This window comes from Gopherus flavomarginatus, chromosome 7, assembly GCF_025201925.1.
Source record: "Gopherus flavomarginatus isolate rGopFla2 chromosome 7, rGopFla2.mat.asm, whole genome shotgun sequence".
NCBI classification, from domain to species: Eukaryota; Metazoa; Chordata; order Testudines; family Testudinidae; genus Gopherus; species Gopherus flavomarginatus.
The window spans coordinates 112,789,627-112,813,065 of NC_066623.1; the positions used below are offsets into that span (position 1 = coordinate 112,789,627).

General features: G+C 41.6%; 2 protein-coding genes across 5 annotated transcripts in view; one reads left to right on the forward strand and one right to left on the reverse strand.

Annotated features, from left to right (window-relative positions):
• MAST2 (microtubule associated serine/threonine kinase 2) overlaps positions 1 to 23,439 on the reverse strand; it is a 359,963-nt gene that overhangs the window by 210,390 nt on the left and 126,134 nt on the right. The window lies entirely within an intron of this gene.
• Positions 5,656 to 7,740, forward strand: LOC127055167 (uncharacterized). Its single transcript, XM_050961850.1, has 2 exons — positions 5,656 to 6,270; positions 7,135 to 7,740. Exons 1-2 carry the CDS (start codon positions 6,078 to 6,080, stop codon positions 7,662 to 7,664), a joined length of 723 nt encoding a protein of 240 aa, XP_050817807.1. The 5' UTR covers positions 5,656 to 6,077; the 3' UTR covers positions 7,665 to 7,740.

Here is a 23,439-nt window from a genome sequence, read left to right on the forward strand (position 1 = left end):
TTATGCTTATTTTTATAATTTATTTTTATCATTTTACTTTATGCTTAACGGGCGGCTGTGCAGCATGAAGTGTGTTTAGTACTATGCAAATGTATATTAATATACGATACTGAACAAAAGATGAAGAGAAGGAAAAATACAACATCAGAAGGAGACAACATGCATTTTGCTGGTACATTTTTAATCCAGATTGGCCAATAGAATGGATGTCTTGTCCAAATAAAATCCAGTTATGCCTGGCTGAAAAGTTAAAAGACAGAGAGAGTGAACAGAGACAACAAGAACTGTAGCTAGGAGTAGGATGAGTCTTATTCACCTCTTCCAAAGTATTTTGTTTAAAAGTAGCAAAAAGAGTCCTGTGGCACCTTATAGAGTAACAGACGTTTTGGAACATGAGCTTTCGTGGGTGAATACCCACTTCATCGGATGCATGTAGTGGAAATTTCCAGGGGCAGGTGTACATATGCAAGCAAGAAGCAGGATAGAGATAATGAGGTTAGTTCAGTCAGAGAGGATGAGGCCCTCTTCTAGCAGCTGAGGTGTGAAAACCAAGGGAAGAGAAACTGGTTTTGTAGTTGGCAAGCCATTCACAGTCTTTGTTTAATCCTGAGCTGATGGTGTCAAATTTGCAGATGAACTGAAGCTGAGCAGTTTCTCTTTGAAGTCTGGTCCAAACCTACAAAATCTCCACCAAGCATTCTCAAAACTACAATACCCGCAAGAGGAAATAAGGAAACAGATCAACAGAGCCAGACGCGTACCCAGAAGCCTCCTACTGCAAGACAAACCCAAGAAAGAAACCAACAGGACTCCACTGGCCATCACATATAGTCCCCAGCTAAATCCTCTCCAACGCATCATCAGGGATCTACAACCCATCCTGGACAATGATCCCACACCTTCACAGGCCTTGGGTGGCAGGCCAGTCCTCTCCCACAGGCAACCTGCCAACCTGAAGCATATTCCCACCAGTAATTGCACACTGCACCATAGCAACTCTAACTCAGGAACCAATCCATGCAACAAACCTCGATGCCAATTCTGCCCACACATCTACACCAACGACACCATCACAGGACCTAACCAGAACAGCCACACCATCACCGGTTCATTCACCTGCAAGTCCACCAATGTAATATACGCCATCATATGCCAGCAATGCCCCTCTGCTATGTACATTGGCCAAACTGGACAGTCTCTACGGAAAAGGATAAATGGACACAAATCAGATATTAGGAATGGAAATACACAAAAACCTGTAGGAGAACACTTCAACCTCCCTGGCCACATTATAGCAGACCTTAAGGTGGCCATCCTGCAGCAAAAAAACTTCAGGACCAGACTTCAAAGAGAAACTGCTGAGCTTCAGTTCATCTGCAAATTTGACACCATCAGCTCAGGATTAAACAAAGACAGTGAATGGCTTGCCAATTACAAAACCAGTTTCTCCTCCCTTGGTTTTCACACCTCAGCTGCCAGAAGAGGGCCTCATCCTCCCTGATTAAACTAACCTCGTTATCTCTAGCCTGCTTCTTGCTTGCATATATATACCTGCCCCTGGAAATTTCCATTACATGCATTCGACGAAGTGGGTATTCACCCACGAAAGCTCATGCTTCAAAACGTCTGTTACTCTATAAGGTGCCACAGGACTCCTTGCTGCTTTTACAGATCCAGACTAACATGGCTACCCCTTTGATACTGTTTAAAAATAATTAACTCTCAGTCAGTATTTGATAGAGAGTGAGAGAATTGTACTGTTCTTTCCTCTTTTAAAGGCTGAACTTTATCCTAAGAATCAAAAGCAGCAGAGAGATTGAGGGACACAGAGAGCCTCCCAGCTCTGCAAAGAGTAAGCACCAAGAAGAAGGGTTCCTATCCAATGAAGGAGTTGCGGAGATACTTTAGACAGCACCTAGTATAACATGGCCTTGCACCTGATCGGGCCTCTGGATACTATCACAACATAAATAACACTCTTGAAAATATTCCACTGGACAACATTCTAACAAAGAGGCAAACTGTCGGTGTTGCTAAAATTGTTTATTCTCTTTGTAGCTTTCACATAGAGTTAGGTGGGACCTAACTGCTTTTTTTGCCTCTAATGACCAGCAAGGGAAAAAGTTAGTTTGCATCCTTTTTCGTGTTTATGCTGTATAAAGTGGCATGAAACTTACTTTTGTTTTTTAAACAGCAGGGGGCAGCTTGCTTCCTCTATCGTTTTTTGTAGAGATTGAGAGACTTTCTTGGAAGACTCAAAGATAAGAACTAGACACTTTCTTGAGGACTTAATTTAGGAACTGGTAGCACTAATTCTTCAACAAAAAGCTTCCCACTAAGTATTTGAGTTAAATAGATTAAAAAATTAAAGACTAATAACAAAGGTAGTCTCATCTCAATCAAGTTTCATTTGCATGATGTGTCAATTGCCATAAAGCTACTAGTTCTGTCTGACCACAGATGGTTCCCAAAAATGGCCCAAGAATTGTATTTTGGCAGTGTTTCCTTCCCATTTAGAGTAGTAATTGGATTTTTAATCTGGCAACAATTACCCCCAACACCTCTTTCAGGAGGAAACAATTCTCTTACAGGATCATTTTTATCTAACTTGTTTAATCAAGGCTGCTGCAATTCTTGAAATACAGGCAAACAATACAACTGCAGTGTTCAAGTTAAAAGATGCAAGACATATTTCTCAAGATTCATGATAAATCAATATTTGGTTTCAGCACTATACAACTAATTTACACCTATTGTATCTGCTTCTGAAAGCTATATGTAAGGCATGGTTTTCCTTTAACATTTCATTTTTATCAGTTCCACCAGTACTATGTTACATTCCATGTTATATCACACCTTAACAAAAGTGATTTTATTACATCACTCCGTCATCTGTCTAAACTTAATCAAGCACAACATTGCTTTCTGAAACTATACACTATTCTAATATCCCCAAGGGACAAGCTTTAATGTTAGCCACTTTGGAAGAAAAATAGCAGCTAAGCATTGTCAATTTATTAAAATTTACAACTGGATAGTTACCAGCACAAAGTGAAGTGGTATCACACTGCTGGCAAAAGAAATTAAGTGTTCCTTTAATATTTACCCATCTCAATCTGCCAAGATTTAGGGACTATTCTTTATAAATAAATATGTTCTGATAAACACCAGAGTTCAGTGGAACTACACCAGTGATGAATTTGGTCCACTAGGTTTTAAAGCAAACCTTGCCAAAATGTGTGACAGGCACAGAATGTGGCGCTTAATCTCATTCACCACTGGGGAAAAAGAAAGGGAAGTGGAAACAGGAATCAAACTGAAAAGCAGAGAATAGAGGCAGAAGAGGAAAAAATCACTGGCAACGATTGTACAGAACATCTGCATTTTACACATCAATCTCTGCTTAATTTAAACCACCCGCCTACCCTCGTTCTAGAATTTTTTTTAATTTGTTTATTGTAAAATGTTTCTCTCTCTAGCTTTGCCAGTTCCTTTCTTTTCTCTTCCATTCATCCCTTTGCTTTTGGCCTCTAATTTTCTGGGAAGCCACAAGAAGGATAAAAATATCAGAGAAGTAGCCGTGTTAGTCTGGATTTGTAAAAGCAGCCAAGAGTCCTGTGGCACCTTATAGACTAACAGACGTATTGAAGCATGAGCTTTCGTGGGTGAATACCCACTTCGTCGGATGCATGTGTGTATTTTGGCAGTGTTTTCTTCCCATTTAGAGTAGTAATTGGATTTTTAATCTAGCAACAATTACCCTCAACACCTCTTGGGTGAAAGGAGGAAGTATCCACTCTTGTGGAAGGAAAATTCTCAGAGGATTCTCTCCCCTCCCAACAGGTATCCAAGCAGCTCCCACATCCTCATGTCTCTTCTGCTCAGCACACATTTCTCCAGTTGACCAAGAAGTGTTCCCATGATCAGTACTTACTGAAATTAGGAAAAGAAAGCAGTGTTCTAATCAGAATATTCTATCAGGTACAGAGTCCACCACACTTAAAGCAAGCCACTGTGGCAAAAGCACATAGATGGAACATGGAATGCTAGAAACATTGTGGGGCGGGGGGCACACAGCTGGTTGTACACAGCTACAGGCTAGGAATGGATCACGGGTTTGAGTTTCACTTGTCCTACTTTAATTTTTAAAAGTTTACAGTAATTACAGGTATGGCCACATCAGAGCCTGCAGACTGCTATTTCCCCTTTATGAGACAATTAAAGCAGATAGGCTATCATTCACGGACTGAACAGCCATCCACACATGCAATGTCAACTGAAGATCATTTAATTTTCTGTCCACAGTTAGGGAGGATTCATTCATTAGTCTATACAGGTGAGAAATGGCAATTTAAAAACAAGAAGTTTTTCCCTCTTTCTAATCTCAGTTATATGAGGTTAAAATTAGGGCTATCAAGCAATTTTAAAAAAATCACAATTAATCACATGATTAATCACACTATTCAACAATAGAATACTATTTATTTAAATATTTTGGATGCTTTACACATTTTCACATATATTGATTTCAATTACAACACAGAATACAAAGTGTACAGTGTTCACTTTATATTTTTTTTATTACAAGTATTTGCACTGTAAAAAAAACCTATTTGCCAGAGGATATTATAAAGGCCAAGACTATAACAGAATTAAAAGAAGAACCCGATAAGTTCATGGAGGATAGGTCCATCAACGTCTATTAGCCAGGATGGGCAGGGATGCAAAACCATGCTCCGAAGTGTCCCTAGACTCTGTTTGCCAGAAGCTGGGAATAGGCGATGGATCACTTGATGGTTACCTGTTCTGTTCATTCCCTCTGAAGCACCTGGCATTGGCCACTGTCTTAAGACAGGACAGTGGACTAGATGGACCATTGGTCTGACCCAATATGGCCATTCTTACGTTCTTATGTCTGGTTTATGATTAACCTGAGGAACCTTCTGTGGCTTTGGAAGATGGAAATATGCATCTTTCAAGTTGAGGGCAGTGAACCAGTTCCTTGGATCCAGAGAGGGAATGATGGAGGCCCAGGACACCATACTGAACCTCGGTTTCTTGAGATAACTGTTGAGATGACGCAGGTCCAGGATGGGTCAAAGACCTCCTTTGGCCTTCGGGATTAGGAAATATCAGGAGTAAAACCCCTTCCCTCCTAAGTTCTGAGGCACCTCCTTCATAGCCCCTCCTGCAGGAGGGCTTGTACCTCTTGAGCTAGAAGTTGCTTGTGGGAAGGGTCCCTGAAGAGGGACAGGAATGGGAGGCGGAAGGGAGAGTTGGAAGAAAATGTAAGGGTGTAACCTTCTGCCACCATCCACAGCACCCAGCAGTCTGAGGTGATATGGGGCCACGCCGGGCTGAAGCAGGAGAGTCAGGCCATGGCTACACTAGAGAGTTGCAGCGCTGGTGAGGGGGTTACAACGCTGCAACTTAGGATGTGGCCACACTTGCAAAGCACGGCCAGTGCTGCAACTCCCTGGTTGCAGTGCTGGCTGTACACCCGGTCGAGCCTCGGGTGTAGCGATTCCAGCGCTGGTCAGCAAGTGTGGACCCCACCAGCGCTTTTATTGACCTCCGGGGTATAAGGAGGTATCCTAGCATACCTTTTAAGCCTCTCTGGTAATCCTGCACACTCCACTGCCCCGGGCTCAGCTGACCCCACCTTTAAATGCCCCGGGAATTTTAAAAATCCCCTTCCTGTTTGCTCAGCCAGGTGTGGAGTGCAATCAATCAATCAATCAGCGACCATGCCTCCACGCCCCAGACGAGCCCCAGCATGGAACAGTTCCGAGCTGCAGGACCTCATCAGTGTTTGAGGTGAGGAAGCTGTGCAAGCACAGCTGCGCTCCAGCCGGAGAAATTATGATACCTATGGGCAGATATCACAGTCCTTGCTGATAAGGGGCCATGAACGGGACGCGTTGCAGTGCAGGGTAAAAATTAAGGAGCTGCGCAGTGCTTACTGCAAAGCCCGTGAGGGAAATCGCCGCTTAGGAGCTGCCCCCACAACCTGCCGTTTTTACAAGGAGCTGGATGCCATACTTGGGTGTGACCCCACTGCCAATCCTAGGAGCACGATGGAGAGTTCAGAGCAGGGAGAAGTGGGGGAGGGTGTAGAGGAAGCCGAGAGTCAGGCTACTGGGGTGGAGGGAAACACCCCAGAGTCCCAGGAGGCATGCAGCCAGGAGTTCTTCTCAAGCCAGGAGGAGGCTAGCCAGTCGCAGCAGCGGGAAGTTGCTGGTGAAGAAGAAGCAGAGGAGCATGCTCGGGGTAAGCAGATTTTATGTTTTGAGAGAGGAGGGTTGGGGTTATGGCTGCCTGCATGCATGCCTAAACATGGAATAGCCCATTGATTTGCTCTATCACGTCTCTGTAATCGGCCTCAGTAATCTCTTGAAAAGTTGCAGCCAGAGCGTGGGCAATGTGCTTTCGCAAGTTTATAGGGAGAGCCACCATGGTCCTTGTCCCGGTCAGGCTAACTTGTCCGATCCACTGTGCAGCGAGGGGTGGGGGGACCATGGCTGCACACAGGCAAGCTGCATAGGGGCCAGGGCGGAATCCACATTGCTGCAGAAGACCCTCCCTCTCTTCCCAGGTAACACGCAGCAGTGATATATCTGACAGTAGGAAACCCTGTTGAGAATTTAGGGATACTTCAGTGCAGGGCGCCAGGTTCGCGGTCCCCCCATCCCCCTTCCAGCAGGTCGCCAGTACCGCGGTGCATTCCAGTCTCCCCACCTCCCTTCCAGCAGGTCGCCAGCACCGCTGTGCGTTTCGCCCCGCCCCCCCGCCCCCCAGCAGCCCGGCAGTTCCGCAGACCGCCCCTCCCCCCCCCCCCCCCGCCAGCAACTCGCCAGCTTCATGTTCCCTACTGTTCCCTGTGCAGGCCACCAGCTACCTCCTCTACCCAGTGCAGATAAACCCCAGTGAGCCATCAGTCAGTTCCCCCTCCCAGGTGAAGTCAGGGCAGAAACACTCACCCCATTGCTCGCCATGCCTTCGCTTCCCTGGCCTCTCTGTGTTATGTTAGGTATGTGGGAATGATGCTACAAAAAGTCTACAAACTCCTTCACTGTGTGATAATAAACAATGTAGCCTCTGTGTATTACATGTTTCTATCTATGTATTTTTTAGTGACCTTGACTAATGCAGCCGGATCACCGGCCTCACGTCGGTTGCAGAACTTGAGAAAAAATCCGCGAAAATCAAAAGAAGAATTGATCAAAGCAGTTATGAATCACTACAACAGAGAAAGTAGGAAGACGCAGGAATGGAGAGAGAAAATGTATGAGTGGAGGCAAACACAAAGCAGGAGAAAGGAATTGGCTACCAAAAAAACCTCAAAGCACATGATAAGCCTCCTGGCTCACCAAACTGACTCTTTCAAGTCTCTCGTAGCCATGCAGGCAGATCTGTACCGTGGTAACCCACAGCCCTCCCAAAGCTCTCTTTCTTGTTCCCCAGTATTTGCACAAAACACCTTTCTCCAGCAGCCAGTTTCTTATTACCTCCAGCTGCCCCCAACACCTGTACGATCACCTACCAGCCCTGATAACTACAATCCTTACCCTGTGCACTCCACCCCCATTACTCTGCAGCATAGTAATCCTGAAGTGCAGCAGGCATTGAACAGCAATCCAAACAGGACATATTCAAACCTCTGAATGTACAGTCCACCACCCTAACCCCCCTGGCCTTTTATGTATTGTACTTTGAATAAAGGATTTTATGGCTTTTATAATACTTTTTATTATTGCAGAAAGTGGTAAATATTGTACCCCAAGATAGAACAAAGCACAGCAAAGGCACCAAACATTACTGTTGGCTCTCAGCATCAAATTGCTCCCTTAAGGCATCCCTAATCCTTGAAGCCCTTTCCTGGGCCTCTCTAGCAGCCCTGCTCTCTGGCTGTGCAAATTCAGCCTCTAGGCGTCGAACCTTGGAGGTCCATTCCTCACTGAATCTTTCACCCTTCCCTTCACAAATATTATGGAGGGTACAGCACGTGGATATAACAGCGGAGATGCTGCTTTCCCCCAAATCTAGCTTCCCATAAAGATACCTCCAGCGGGCTTTCAAACGGCCAAAAGCACACTCCACAGTCATTCTGCACCGGCTCAGCCTGTAGTTGAACCAGTCCTTGCTCCTGTCAAGCTTCCCTGTATACGGTTTCATGAGCCATGGCATTAAGGGGTAAGCGGGGTCTCCAAGGATCACAGTGGGCATTTCGACGTCCCCTACTGTGACCTTGCGGTCTGGGAAAAAAGTTCCAGCCCTCAGCCTCCTGAACAGGGCACTGTTCCAAAAGATGTGTGCATCGTGCACCTTTCCAGGCCATCCTGAGTAAATGTCAGTGAAACGCCCACGGTGATCCACAAGCGCTTGCAGAACCACGGAGAAATACCCCTTGCGATTAACGTACTCTGATGCCAGGTGGGGTGGTGACAGAATAGGAATATGCGTCCCATCTATTGCCCCTCCACAGTTAGGGAACCCCATTTGTGCAAAGCCATCCACAATGTCCTGCACGTTCCCCAGAGTCACAGTTCTTCTTAGCAGGGTGCGATTAATGGCTGTGCAAACTTGCATCAGCACCATTCCAACGGTAGACTTTCCCACTCCAAACTGGTTCGCGTCCGATCGGTAGCTGTCTGGAGTTGCCAGCTTCAGATTGCAATAGCCACCCACTTCTCCTCTGGCAGGGCAGCTCTCAATCTCGTGTCCCTGCACCGCAGGGTAGGGGCGAGCTCAGCACACAGTCCCATGAAAGTGGCTTTTCTCATCCGAAAGTTCTGCAGCCACTGCTCGTCATCCCAGGATTGCAGGACGATGTGATCCCACCACTGAGTGCTGGTTTCCCGAGCCCAAAGGCGCCGTTCCACGGTGCTGAGCACATCTGTTACTGCCACAAGCAATTGAGTGTCTTGAGCATCAGGAGTTTCAGTATCATCGTCTGACTCCTCACTGTCACTTTGCAGCTGAAGGAATAGCTCCACTGCCATGCGTGATGTGCTGGCAACATTCATCAGCAAGGTCCTCAGCAGCTCAGGCTCCATTTGTAACAGAAATCTCAGAAATCGCGCTGCAGACTCACAATGCAGCCAAACTGCTCGGAATGTGTAGCAAAGCACCACGGGGCGTTGGAACAGGAAGCGGAAAGACCCGCACACTTCCTTCCCCTTCCCACAAGCCACAGTGCCAAAATGGGACGAGGTGCTCTGTGGGATAGCTGCCCACAATGCACCACTCCCAACAACGCTGCAAGTGCTACAAATGTGGCCACACTGCAGCGCTGGTAGCTGTCAGGGTGGCCACACTGCAGCGCTGGCCCTACACAGCTGTACGAACACAGCTGGAACACCCAGCGCTGCAGAACTGTAAGTGTAGCCATGGCCTCAGTCCAAAAACAAAAGGGGGGGCAGGATCCCATGCAGGAACTGATATAGCATGTTCAAGAACACCTTCAGAAGTTCTGTTTCAGGCCTCCTGAGTATCTGTGTGACCCTGGCAGTGAGGTTGAGGTGGATGGGGGAAGTTGCCTATGCTTGTAACCCCTGCTCCTTTTCTTGAACAGGAGCCGAGAAACAGGCTGGTTGCTGGGGCCTGAAATATGTTTCCTGAGAGGAGCCGGGCAGTAGATGCCCCAGGGATCTGAGGGTGGCCCTGGAGTCCTTCAGATCATGGAGCTTTGTGTCCGTTTGCTCTGAGAAAAGGGAGCTACCTTCAGATGGAAGGTGCTGGATCGACTGTTGGACCTCCGGTGATAGTCCCAAGGATTGCCTCATGACCACTGTGGAATCCATCGTTCTGGTTGCTGCACTGGCTACATCCAGGGCCACTTGGAGTGAGGCTCTGGCTATAGTGTTCCCCTCCTCTAACAGGGCGGAAAACTCTTGTCTGGAGTCCTGAGGCAGTAAGTCCTTCAGCTTGCCCACAGAGTCCCACATATTGTACTCAGACCACCCAAGCAGGGCTTGTTGGTTGGAAATATGAAACTGTAACCCATACAGTGAATACATTTTTCTGCCACACAGATCTAGCTTCTTTAAGTCCTTCTGCTTGGGGTAGTGCCTGCTTGACCTTGCCTGTCCCTCTTATTGGCTGCTGTGACTAAAGGGACCTGGGAGAAGGGCGAGAATACAAGTATTTCTACCCCTTGGCTGGCACTTAGTATTTCTTCTCTGCTCTCTTTGAAGTGGGAGGGAGAAAAAATGGAGACTACCATAGGGACCTGACCGGCCCCATAACAGCCTTCTTAAAAGATAGGGCAATCTTGAATGGGGTTGATGTGGCCAAAATGTCAATGAGGCTATTAGCTGACTCCTTGAGTACTTCCACCTCCAGCCCCAGGTTAGCAGCCACCATTTTTAGAAGCTATTTATGGGCTCTAAAGTCAGCTTGTGGCACCGAGTCACTCATCCGGGGAGGAGGATGAAGAGACCAGAACTGGTTGGGGGGCTTCCTCCACTTATTCAGCCTCGATTATGTCCCCCAGGCCTCAAATCTTGCGTGTCGCTACCATGCTTGGTGCCAGAGTCCAGTTTGGGTGCCAAATGGTGTGGTGGAAGTGCCCTCCTCTTGGACACCAGCAAGCAGAAACAATTGGATCGTGGTCCCAGTACCAGGGAAAGCCCCATGGATTCTGGAACAGCCACTGAGACCTGCATAAGCCACTGTCCTCCAGGCTAGGTGTCAGTGAGTGGACTCACACTGGAATCTGGTGCGATGTAGGATGGGTAGCAGCAGTGGCTCTTTGGCTGGGCTCAGGGCTTGACCTCCAACTCTAAAAAAGAGTCCTCCTGAGGTGACTATGGGGGAGCAGTACTGCTTTGGCCAGTCAATGTCAAGGGTCCAGGGAACAGTGCTGATTGGGGAAGACCTCGCTGATGATAGGAGGGGTGGTTTGCCTCTGGTTGGTACCAAGGTCCCTGGTGCTGGATAAGAGCTCAGAGCCCCATGCTTCCTTCAGCTCATCACACTCATTGGAGACAAAGGTTGTCCCATCAGGGCTGGCAGTACTGGAAGTGACAGTAGGTTCCTAACTGCTGCAAAGGCCTCGAGGTGGAAGGCACCATGATCCTGCCGGTGCCATGATGACTCCCTGGCGTTGGCGGGTGGTCTCACACCAGTCTCAATGGCACATGTGAGCAGGCAGAAGTGACGGTACCACTAAGGTACCAGAGGTGGAGGAGTGACCCGATGCAGGTTGCATGCCGCTGTACTCCCTTTATGTGTCCTTTCTCAGTACTGGGGAATGTCCCCTCTCGGACCATTCCTTCTTATGTTTCTTTCTCAGCACCAGAGACTGAGAACTGTGCCAAGAAACACATGACAACGGAGGGGCGCTTTGCATCAGTGCTGAGGTGCTCAGTGCTGAATCCAACTTGCTTGGCTCCGATTTAACAATGCTCTCATACATAAGCCTCTCCCAGACATATCAGACAACTGGAGTGTGGGTAGCTCACCTGCACGGGCTTCCTGCAGGAGGCACAGGGTTTGAAGCCCAGGACACAACCAGCCCAAGGGGCGAAGGGAGTCCCTCTATGCTAAACGAGGGAGTCTAACTATCTACACTAATACTATTTACACTACTACTAAAACTAAAACTAATAAACTAACCTGAAAAATGCCTCGACGAAGCAAGACGAGTTGTTCCAGCATGATAAACTTCGGACAAGTACAGAGCAATACACCATTTCAAACTTCTACGTAGCTGTCCTCTGATTTTTCAGACACATGCCAGCTTCCATAATAATACATACTATAAAGTCATAATCTCCTAAAAATTCTAGAACTATCAACCTTAAAAAAAATCTAACAAACTTGTTTCATTTCTGTAATTCCAAAACCTCACCAACTTCCAAAAGCCTCAACAGTATTTATCTTTTGTATAAAATCATCTCTTCTTAAAGTAATTAAAAATGAATCAAAAATGGGAAGAAAATACTTTTGCATGTTTACAAATTGACATACCAATTTACTTCTGACATTTAAAAGGTTCCTTTATATATCATGATACAAAAAATACTGTGACTTGCATTATATTTTTTGCTATTTAACTGGATAGCAGTCAGAGTTTAAGATAAATATATGCATCTCTGCAGCTTAAGTATCATCTAAAGCATAAAATGCGTGGCCAATATCTGCTTCAGGTCAATACTGGTAATTTTTCACTTGTCATGTTTTAATTAATTACCTACTAAAACAAACACTACCTTTCAGCTATCTTTTAATATGGTTGTCTCTTCAGTACCTCTAGTATAATCAGCAGACATAAGAGAACTGAAGATTATTAACCAATTTCAACCTCTAGGCATCAGTTTTACTAAGTAAAATATATGCACCTCACTGCAGGACATTTTTCTCTCATTAAAGTGGCAAGTGGGATTGCTTATGTAGTGAACACCATTAAAGGTAAGCAAATTAAAAAACTATCCTTGCAGCATGGTGGCAGCACATTATGTTGTTAGGTGTGAGAAATGGCTTCTGTTGTAGACTTGGGATTTTTGGAACTGAGCAAGTAGATCTGAGGTGACATGAATAGAAGTGATGCATCCTGTATGGCTAAGAGGGAGAATGAAAGGCATTCTGCCTACATAGCAATCCAAGAGATTGCTGAGCGCATCTAAGACTGTTAATTATGTCCTTCTGGCAACAAATAAGCCAATCATGCTGGCAGACACTAACTACTCAGATGTAGGAGAAAAGACAGAAAACACTATATTTATCAAAAAATACCCCTTTTACCAGCTTCTACTTTTTTACATAAAGATGCACATATTTAAAATAACCTCTACTATTTAATGTAGAGTTGCTAATATGATAAAATTTCTTCCCCAAGTAACAGAATTGGTCACTTGCATTTTATCTCTTCACACAGGTGTTGAAAAGCATTTAGGTCAAATATCTGGCTCGGCACAAGGTTTTTGTTGGAAAATTGAAGTCACTGGTTTAAGCACACCTGTAGCAAATAATCAGACAAGATATTTGTGTTTTAACAAAACTTATTTACATCACCCATAAGTGTACCAGTATCTGAACAAAAACCATATGTATGCCTAATGAAATAACAGCACTATCGTCCTTCCACACCAGCAGTGTCACCTTCTACCATGTTATGTTCTCAATACATCTCTATATCAGTAAGAATAGTGTTGTTTCAGCAGGGAACTGGTCTTGTGGTTTCTGTTTAGCTCCTGGTACTCTTGAGGGTGATATTAAATAAGTAAGGCTTGTTAAAACAAATGTCTTAAATAATAAAAAAATAAAACATAACAGTACTGGCCAGACAAATTTCTTTTTTAAATATATATTTTTTCTAAGTCTGTTGTAATGTGAAATTCCTCCTGTTAAATAACTGTAAATGGTAGGTCACTCTGGACCCTGTCCCTACCCTCCAGCGTATCTACCTCTCCTGTCAGTTTAGTGTCATCCGCGAACTTGCTGAGGGTGAAATCCATCCCATCATCCAGATCATTAATGAAACCGGCCCCAGGACTGACCCCTGGGGAACTTCGCTTGATACTCCCTGACTGATTAGACCTGATTTTCTGAGGTTGGGCATACTGTGTGACTTTCCTTCTGCATTTGATCATTCCTTTTCAGCATCGTCTTAGTCTCTTGCTAACTTAATTACACCGCAACTTCAGACAGTTTATGTGTATATATGCCAATATTTTTAAAATTATCTACTACAGGGGTAGGCAACCTTTCAGAAGTGGTGTGCCGAGTCTTCATTTATTCACTCTAATTTAAGGTTTTGCGTGCCAGTAATACATTTTAACATTTTTAGAAGGTCTCTTTCTGTAAGTCTATAATATATAACTAAATTATTGTTGTATGTAAAGTAAATAAGGTTTTTAAAATGTTTAAGAAGCTTCCTTTAAAATTAAATTAAAATGCAGAGTTCCCCAGACCGGTGGCCAGGCTCCGGGCAGTGTGAGTGCCACTGAAAATGAGCTTGCGTGCCGCCTTCGGCACATGTGCCATAGGTTGCCTACCCCTACTCTTCTATAATTATTTATTTGAATTATAGTACAATCTAGAGGCCCCACTCAGGATTGGGGCCTTGTTGTTAACAGTACTATACAAACACATTGTAAAAGTCTGTCTCTGCCCTTAACAGTTTACTATGTAACACAAGATACATCAAGTGGATGCAACAAATAAATAGATGGAATAGCAGAAGGCAACAATATGAAGGTTAAAACAGGAACATCTTCTTACAGGGACCAGCCATGTGCAAAATTAACAGGTTTTGCATTAAAACACATTTTATTGTAAATAAATATCAATTCCTACAGGCCACCCGCCCTGCCACTATCACTGGCAATTTACTTTAGACATCACAGCAGAGCAGAAGTGTGTCTTGAGGAGAAGGACAAGGTAGTGGATTCAAGAACTATTTCAAGGTTCTATGCATAGGAAGCAGCATGGAAGAAAGTGTGAAGATACTCAGGGATCTGGACAAACTGGTGGTGGAGCCTGGCACAGTTAACAGAATGAAGAAGGTGGGAGCAATATGATACGGAGGAAAAAACTGCAAGATTTGGATATGAGACTAAGAAGCGGGCCAATGCAGGTTACAGGCTTGAGGATAGTGCTGTCGATGGTGACAGAAGGGAGGGAGAGGGAGGGAAAACAAAGAATTCAATTTGCCCCATGTTAAGTTCAACTCTGTGGCTAGAGGAGATGCCAAAGAGAATGAGATACAGAAGGAGAGGGGTAAATTTCTGAGTCATCAGCAAGATGTCAAAAGCTATCGTGAATGGAGCAGATAATCTAGAGATAGATTGTAGACAGACAAGAGGAGCCAGTCAAGGACTAAGCTCTGTGGGAACTCCACCAAAAACAGAAGAAAGAAGAACAATCCACTGAACAAGATGCATGAATGATCAATCAACCGGAGAGGTATGAATAACTAGAAGCCAAGTCTCATGAAAATCAAGTTAGGACAAGATTTCTAGAAGGAGATTATGATCAAAATGTCAAAAGTAGCCAAGAAATTAAAAAACATGAGGGTGGGGTAGCTGGGAAAAATTCAGAAACTTGGGTAAGAGCACTTTCACTGCAGTAGACAGGGCAGAGAAACTGTACTGGAATTTAAAAATCAACTGGGTGGTGGAAGTCAAGTGTATAGTTAAACACCACAAAATGCCATCGAGACAAAAGACCAGGTGTGCCTACTGTGAGCTGAATAGGTTAGTGGAGCAAGATAAAAATGAATAAGCCAAATGTTAAAGCTTGTGACCACTGTTCAAATAATATTCTTATGAGCCAATAATCTCAGCCTGAAAACTAATCAGCACATACATCAGTATGGCAAGAAGCATAAATGATTGAAGTTCACAAGACAGACCTGTCATAACATTTCTTCCCAGATCTGGACCTTAGCGTCCAAAATATGGGGGTTAGCATGAAAACCTCCAAGCTTAGTTACCAGCTTGGACCTGGTACGGCTGCCACCAGCTAGGAATTATACAGTGCTTAGCTCACTGTGGTCTCCCCAAAACCTTCCCTGGGGGACCCAAAGACTCAGATGCCTTGAGTCTTACAACAAAGGGAAATAACCCTCTCCCCTTGTTTCCTTGTTACTTCCTCCCAGGCTCCCCTCCCTGGACGACCCTAGGAGTTTCCCTGCTTCCAGTCCTGGAAACACAAGTACCGAGAGATCTAATCTCTCCCCCTCACCCAGAGAGTATGCAAAGTCAGGCTTAGTAAATCTAACACAAAGAGATTTTCCCCTTGACTTCTTCCTCCCACCAATTCCCTGGTGAGCTGCAGACTCAATTCCCTGGAGTCCCCACTAAAGAAAAACTCCAACAGGTCTTAAAAAGAAAGCTTTATATAAAAAGAAAGAAAGAAAGGCATTAAAAATAGGCTCTGTATCAAGTTGACAATATACAGGGTCAATTGCTTAAAAGAAAAATGAATAAACAGCCTTATCCAAAAAGAATACAATTTAAAACATTCCAGCAACTACACACATGTAAATACAAAAGAAAACAAGATAAACCTATTGTCTTACTATCCTTGTACTTACAACTTGGAAACAGAAGATTAGAAAGCCAGGAGATAGAAAAATCACTCTCAGAGCCGAGAGGGTCAGACCCAAGACAAAGAACTCACACCCAAAACTTCCGTCCACCCAGATTTGAAAAAGTCTTGTTTCCTGATTGGTCCTCTGGTCAGGTGTTTCAGGTTACTGTTGTTACCCCTTTACAGGTAAAAGAACATTAACCCTTAGCTATCTGTTTATGACAAGACCTTCACCTATTTGTCCTTCCACCTTCTATTATACAATCTGATAGTGTTTTTTTATATTACAGATATTTTCATAAAACCACACAGATCAAGTCTGAATTAGTAAAGAAATTTGCTTTCATCAAGACTAATCTAACATTATCAACTTATTACTGTTATGAGTAAATTTGAGGTTACTGATTTAAATTTGTGAGCTCAGCAGTTCTATCACCAGGCAGCAGCATTTTATTTTTTGCTGAGAATTGTCAAAACAGAAATTATAATCAAAATAGTCACTTTTTACATGTTTTTAAATATATTTCTCTCTATAATAAAACAACACACTCCAACGTGGGGAAAAGATGCTACATTAAATTGCTTCTGAATATATATCTGCTTTAGTTTCTTGAGGCAATAATCCATTTAAAATATTTTTAAATACCACAAATACGAACATGTAAATACAAGACCCACATATGTATATGGTAAATCCCAGGCACACGCCTGAAAAAGTACATATTTGATAAAATTGCAAAAATGCCCCCATATTATAAGTGATACCAGGGAAACAATACTCACTCATAGCTTCCCTCCAGTCAGACTCCGGGGTCTCTCCATTACCCCTAGCCCAGCTTTGGTACACAACTGTGGCACCATGGGGCTCCCAGTGAAAAAGAATATCCTCTCTTAAACTGCCCAGCTGCAGTCTTTTGCTCTTTGTTTTTAAAAGATGATACTTCTTTCCCTTTTTTGTTTTTTTTTTTTCTTTCCTCTTCACAGGTCAATCTTGTTTGAAGCTGAGGACACTTTGCCTCATTGAAGTCCTCTAAAATAACTTTAAAAGAATTAGGTTATGGTGGGGGGAAGAGGGGAGTTAATTTGCATTAACTGGGAAGTGTATTTTTTAGCCACCTCTTATGAGATCTTTGAATTAGTACTCATTGTTTGTTGAGAAGCCTCTTTGTGAAGCTACTATAGTTGCAAGCTGTTGGTTTGCTGTTTTTGTCTTAATCAGCGCTAAGAATAAAAAATTAAATCACTTACTGATATGATTCTCTCTATTACTAAGAGGATATTTTGTCCCATCTTCATAGTTACTGGTACAGTTTCAGTGCACACTAACTTATTTAGTTTAAACACATTTCTATTAGACATCTGTAACATTGCTCATCTCCCTCGACTTTGAGGAGACACTAAACTCACTCTTACATTTCAAACATAGGCAACCAGAAAAAAGAAAAACATCTTTTGAAACATTGCTAACTCCAGAAGTTTCAGTGACTCCAAGAGGATGTCAGCTTCTTGCCTCTTTCAATACATGTTAGATTCTCATACAGACATAGGGCCAAAAAGAAGAGTTTTGGCCAAGAGTTCTAGTTAGCATAAGGCCAAGAGTTCTTCTAGTCCCATGCCCCTGACACACACATATACAGAGGCATGATTAAGTAAACCTAGACCACCCCTGACAGATGTTTGTCTAACCTGTTCTTTAAAATGTCTACTGACACAGATTCCACAAGCTTCCTAGGTAACTCATTATTAGGGTGTGATCTTGATTTAATGTTTCATCCAAAGTATGTTACCATTAAACAAAAAATAGTCCTCTAATATTATATTGCAGTGCCAAAAGTTGGTATACAGCCTAATTCCTTCTCTACAACTTGAATGTATCACCTCCTGGAACAAAACCAAAAAATACTAACCATACTGCTCCTAAGTATTACAGGACTTTTCATGGACAATGGTAAATATCATACATGCTGCAATATACCAATAGTAGACAGAATAGGGTAAGCTAACAATGAAATGTGAGCCTTAATGGAGACCTGCAAAAGAAATCAAAGAACAGAACCAAGCCCAGAATTACATACTGAGTGGCTAGAAAACACAGGCTGTGGTTGATATTTAACACAGACTCTGTGTGTGCATGTATGTAAATTCTTTACAGGTCGTGTAAGGTCTACAGGTCAATTCCAGGTTCATTGCTGACATCCCAAAGTGCATCATTCAGGGACAGTCTACAGATACTGAATAATTCCACAGGCATTCTGAGTTGATCCATAAGGGATCTGATCTTATAAGATAGGGATGAGAGAACCTGTAAAATAGGATACCATTTTCTAAAGTATCTTTATTATTTGATGTAGTAAATTTTAAAAATTACAAATGGAAAATAAAAAATTTAATTTATAAATGGAAAGTGAAGTCACACGATACGCTAAACACTGTCTGATGAATTCTGAGGCATTGATACTGAACACAAATCCTGCTAACAAACTTGCCAGGATCTATAAAGAATTTTTTAAAGTTACCATAGACCTATGTATTAATTTGCTGAACGTCTCTTAACCTGGTTAGTCGAAGTATTTAGCAGATATCTTTTTCCTCAGCTCAATTTTCATATTTCCATTGCAGACCAGCTCTAAAATTGATGTTTCTGAGTCAAACCCTTACCAATTTAATAGTTCTCCTTATTATAATTAGCCGACTCATTTGAGTTTGGACAAATATTTTCATGATGTAAGAGTTATTTCTGTTGAATTTATAGGACAACACAGAATACAGAATATTTAAGAATAAAATAATAATTTTACAAAAGCAAAGAGAAAAGTGTTTCTATTCCTCAATACTTTGTGTGTAAAAGATATTTACTGATATAGTATTCTCAGATATGTTAAAATAATAGTACAATACCAACTAAAGGAAAAAAAAACATGATCTGTTATTCTGAGCAGCCTTTTAAAAGAAACTCAACAGACATAGGCCAAGTCACTAGAATGTAACAGAAAATAACTGGTTTGAGAAAGCTCTAAATCAGAATACAAGAATCACATATTGTTGATGAATTTGCTGTCAGGAACAGGTTTGCAACTGCAAGTTCACATGCATTCTTGTTGACTACCAGGTTTCAACTGATTTTAAGTTAATGAAAATGAGTTACAAATGTATTATAAACCAAGCTCTCTTAATCTTAGGGTTATATTTTGTTAAACTATGGTTTGCCATAAATGAAATACATCATCATTTGGAGGAGGCATATACAAACCAATACAGTAATTTCAAATAATCCCCCATATTAGAACTAGAATACTTCATCTCAAACCAGCCAAGAATTTTAGAAATCTTGGAACATGTTGGCAAACAAAGAAAATAAAACATACATTTACTAAAAAGACAACACGCAGTGAGAGATGACTAATGTAATAAAAATACATTGATTTATTTAAAACAAAGTCACTGAGATAGCTAGACATCTATATATGTAAACTTTGTTATTTAAAATAATTTACTATACAGCTAAAAAGTTACACCCACTATTTGCCCTCTATTTTGTTTAACAACAGTCACCAACAATAGCTTCCCTAAATAAATATTTGTTCCTAACTCAAAAGGTGTATCACAGTGTAACATTTCTAAGAATTGCAATACAAAAAAAAAAGGAGGATAACATACAGGCAGAAAAGAAGCCCTTTTACATCCACATTACACAACATGCCTGGGGCTCAGTGATTTCCAATTAGTTTAGTTTGTGAGAACGAGTTCTGCCTCCATCCTTTATTAACATGGACAAATGTACTAAACTACATTATAGTGTCTGCTGTAATGCTGTAGAAGTTTCTCTAAATTATACTTGATCAGGCTATGAAATATGTTGCACTTACATATTTAACAATGTTAGGTAGAAAAAACAGGATCACTCACTAATGTGCAGATCCATCTGATGAAGTGGGTATTCACCCAGGAAAGCTCATGCTCCAAAACGTCTGTTAGTCTATAAGGTGCCACAGGATTCTTTGCTGCTTTTACAGATCCAGACTAACACGGCTACCCCTCTGATAATGTGCAAATGGCAGTGATTGAAAGTATCACAGCCATCACTACTCTAATCTTTCCCCCAAAACACAAATTTACACTGTAGATTTGTTCTCTGCAAGTAGATTATTCAACATTTAAAGTAATAAATAAGCACACCTTTTTTAAAAAATCACATTAAAATTCTAATTTTAATCTCTAAGAGAAAACTGAAATGACTGATTTAAAGCAAGCCAAGAAAAGTCATATTACAGCTTTTACAAATATTTACTAATATCTGCCAGTGTACATTTCAAAATAAATAATTGAGACACTGGCTTTTGTTCCATGCAAAACAAATTTCAATCAAAGGTATTAATAAAACTAATTGCTTTTATTTAAATACTATCATTAATATAAACTAGAAATCCTATGCTATCACCAAGTCCCATTTGTAATCAGTGTACTCAACTGATGAAAACTGTTGTAATTCTAGCTTCAATTTTATATTTCCACTCAAAGAGATGGAACTGTTTCACTCAATTGTTGTCATTTTCATAGAGAACTGCTCCCCACAGCAAGAGAAAATTAATGAGATTTATGTTACTTACCTGTAACCCCCTCCTTCGCAGAATACTTGAATCATCCATATTTTGAACTCAGCAATTTCCAGAGCTACAAATTACTTCTGACTCTCACTTGCTTCTGGCTAGTGATACTCTGTCACAAACTGGCAAAGAAGCTCATTATTTTCAATATTTTTCTCCCAATCTCTAAAAATAAGTCATGGTCTTTAATTTGCCTCTGTCATGAAGAAATGTAGCCAGTGTCTCTGATCAGTTGTTCATACTTGTCTGCCTCCTTTCTGGCACTGTCAAATCACATTTAAAAAGCTGCAAAGATTAGAACAATCCGTTTCAAGTTTGAATGTGTTTTTGCCACACACATTTGTGTACAGGTAAAAATAAGTAATAACCCACGTCCTAAAAAAATGCCCAAAAATAAATTAATTCAGATTTTTCCCCCCAGGTCTTGGCTCAACTTCAATTTACTTGATCTGTTAAAAAGGCTCAGTAAACTACAACAGCTTGACTTCGTTTAGCGTTTATAATAAGCTCACAAAATCCAGGTCACATTTCCTTTTCAAAAACACACTGCCCTACTTCACTAAAATTCACTATTCTTCACAAATTGACAATAAAGACTAGGGAATTTATTTTGCCAAACACGCAAAATTCCTTTATTCTATTGGACAGACAAAGCAAATGTCAGATTCTTCAGACACTGTAGTACATTCTTTTGTTTCTGCTATCTATGAAGTATGCTGGTCTCTTCTCAAATGCGGCAGGCACGATGCTTTCTTTCTTTAGTGTCTTAGTTCAGTGCTGAGATCTCACTACTCTTTTATGCACTGAAGGGTCTGGAACACGTGTTGTGAGTTCTGAATATGTAAAAATTCATTCATTCATCTATTCATCATTGACAGAGCTGTCATAAGAAGCCCCTCCCTTTTCGTCATCCATTATAAGTGGCAGGTTAGAAAGAAGGCACAGTTCAACTGAGGCTTTTTCAGCCTGTTTTGTACTTTCTTTTTTCCACAAACAGTCACTTACAAGAATATACAATCAGCAAAACCAAAAATGCTTCCATCCTTCCATGTGCAATATTAAAATCACATTTTTAAAGGCGTTTAGAGTGTATTCAAGAATAAACAGTGAAAATAAGCTTGCTTACTGTAAACACCACTTCAATAAAAAGGCAAAATCTAAAAGATACTGGGTTGAATATATCAAAATTAATTAACCTCTTAAAGAACCCTTGTCCTATATGTTTGCCTTTAAAAAAAATTAACTAACTAAATAGATAGAAAATATTAGATAGAAGCAATTAAAAACAGCCCATGAATTTTCAGCAGGGGATGAAGACAATAGATTCTGCATCCTGATCAAAGCACAGTGAAGAACCTAGTTATAACTTTCTAATATAAATATTGCAAACAAAAACCAGCAACTTCACCCTCTGAAGGATTCCACTAGTTATTTAAAAGAAAATTTCAGATTTCATAAAAAGCTGTGTGTGTGTTCAGCTTTTAATCACATTGCTACACCTCCTAAAGTGTGCAAGTGCAGCAATAGTGACTGTAAACTGCCTCTCACAGCTAGATGAAAAGCTCCTGTTCCCACAGTTATGACAGCTGCAACCCCAAAAGGTCTCAATAAAAGCACCCAGGTTGATGGTGCTTAAAAGAATGGATATTTACATGGAAATCGTTAGCCAATCTTCATGCTAAGTGACTGAGCTGCATGGGCCAACCACATAATTGGAAAGTGAACTGAGAGCAGATACAACTCAGTTTCATTCACCAGGGTTCTTCTGATCCTTTGCAGACAGTGTAGTCTTTTATTGTGAGGAGCTAATAAACCCTCAACTCGCCAACATCTCCTTCCATCTGCCGTTTTAAACAACTGAATTTTGAATTAGGTCTGCAGAGTCTTTGTGAGCTACCCGACAGGGCAACGAACCACACACAGGCTGAGCAGGCAGCTTATTTGCATAGAGTATACTGTACAATGTAAAAGCAGTGCACTAGTAAAAACAACTCGGCTATCTGATTTTAAAGGAACAGTATCCTATTCTTCAAATATACATGAATAATGTTGAAGTACAGAAAAGGATAGGGAGATTTCTCAATTTTAAATTGAGTAGACACTAGAAGTAACAGTTAAATACAAACACAGATAGAGCCCTAGAGTTAAAATAAAAGTTATATGTTTCATCCTAAATTCTACATGTGATAACACTTATTTATGATGGATTTCAGATACGACAAAATGCACTTGCTGCGTTCCTCAACAGACAAAAGTTTATTGGAAAATATTTCAAAACCTTTGTGGCCTCACCTATTAAAAAATTAGTGTCAAGCAAATTCAATTTCTACTGAAAAACAGAATCTCATTATCTTAAAATATTGTAATATTTCCTGAGAACTTTAAAATTATCTATCTATAGTTTATTCCAAATGTCAGGAACAGACACACTAGATCAGACCAGTGGGTCAAGCTAGTCCACTATCCTGTCTGATAACAACCAATACTTTGTGGAAAGGAACAAGAAACCTCATATGGACAGTTATGCAATATATTGTCTGTATGAGAAGTTTCTTTCTAATCTAGTCAGTTGGTGGTTAATTTATGCCTCTGAGCACAACAGTTTACAACTGCATTTTGTTTTTATTTGGATAGTACCTAATCTAACTATGGATGTTCTCATGAACTATATAAACATCTAATCCTTTTTGAACGCTAGTACCATTTCGACCTCAGTGATGTTCTGTAGCAACAAGTTCTACGACTCAATTATGTGTTGTGAAAAAAAAGTAATCAGTTTTGCATGTGTTCATTTTCA

Excerpts from the sequence above, each read along its gene's own strand:
- LOC127055167 (XM_050961850.1), top strand. The coding sequence starts at position 6,078 with ATGGAGAGTTCAGAGCAGGGAGAAGTGGGGGAGGGTGTAGAGGAAGCC. Across the intron at positions 6,271-7,134 it reads AGCAGAGGAGCATGCTCGGG|TGACCTTGACTAATGCAGCC; the intron begins GTAAGCAGATTT and ends TGTATTTTTTAG.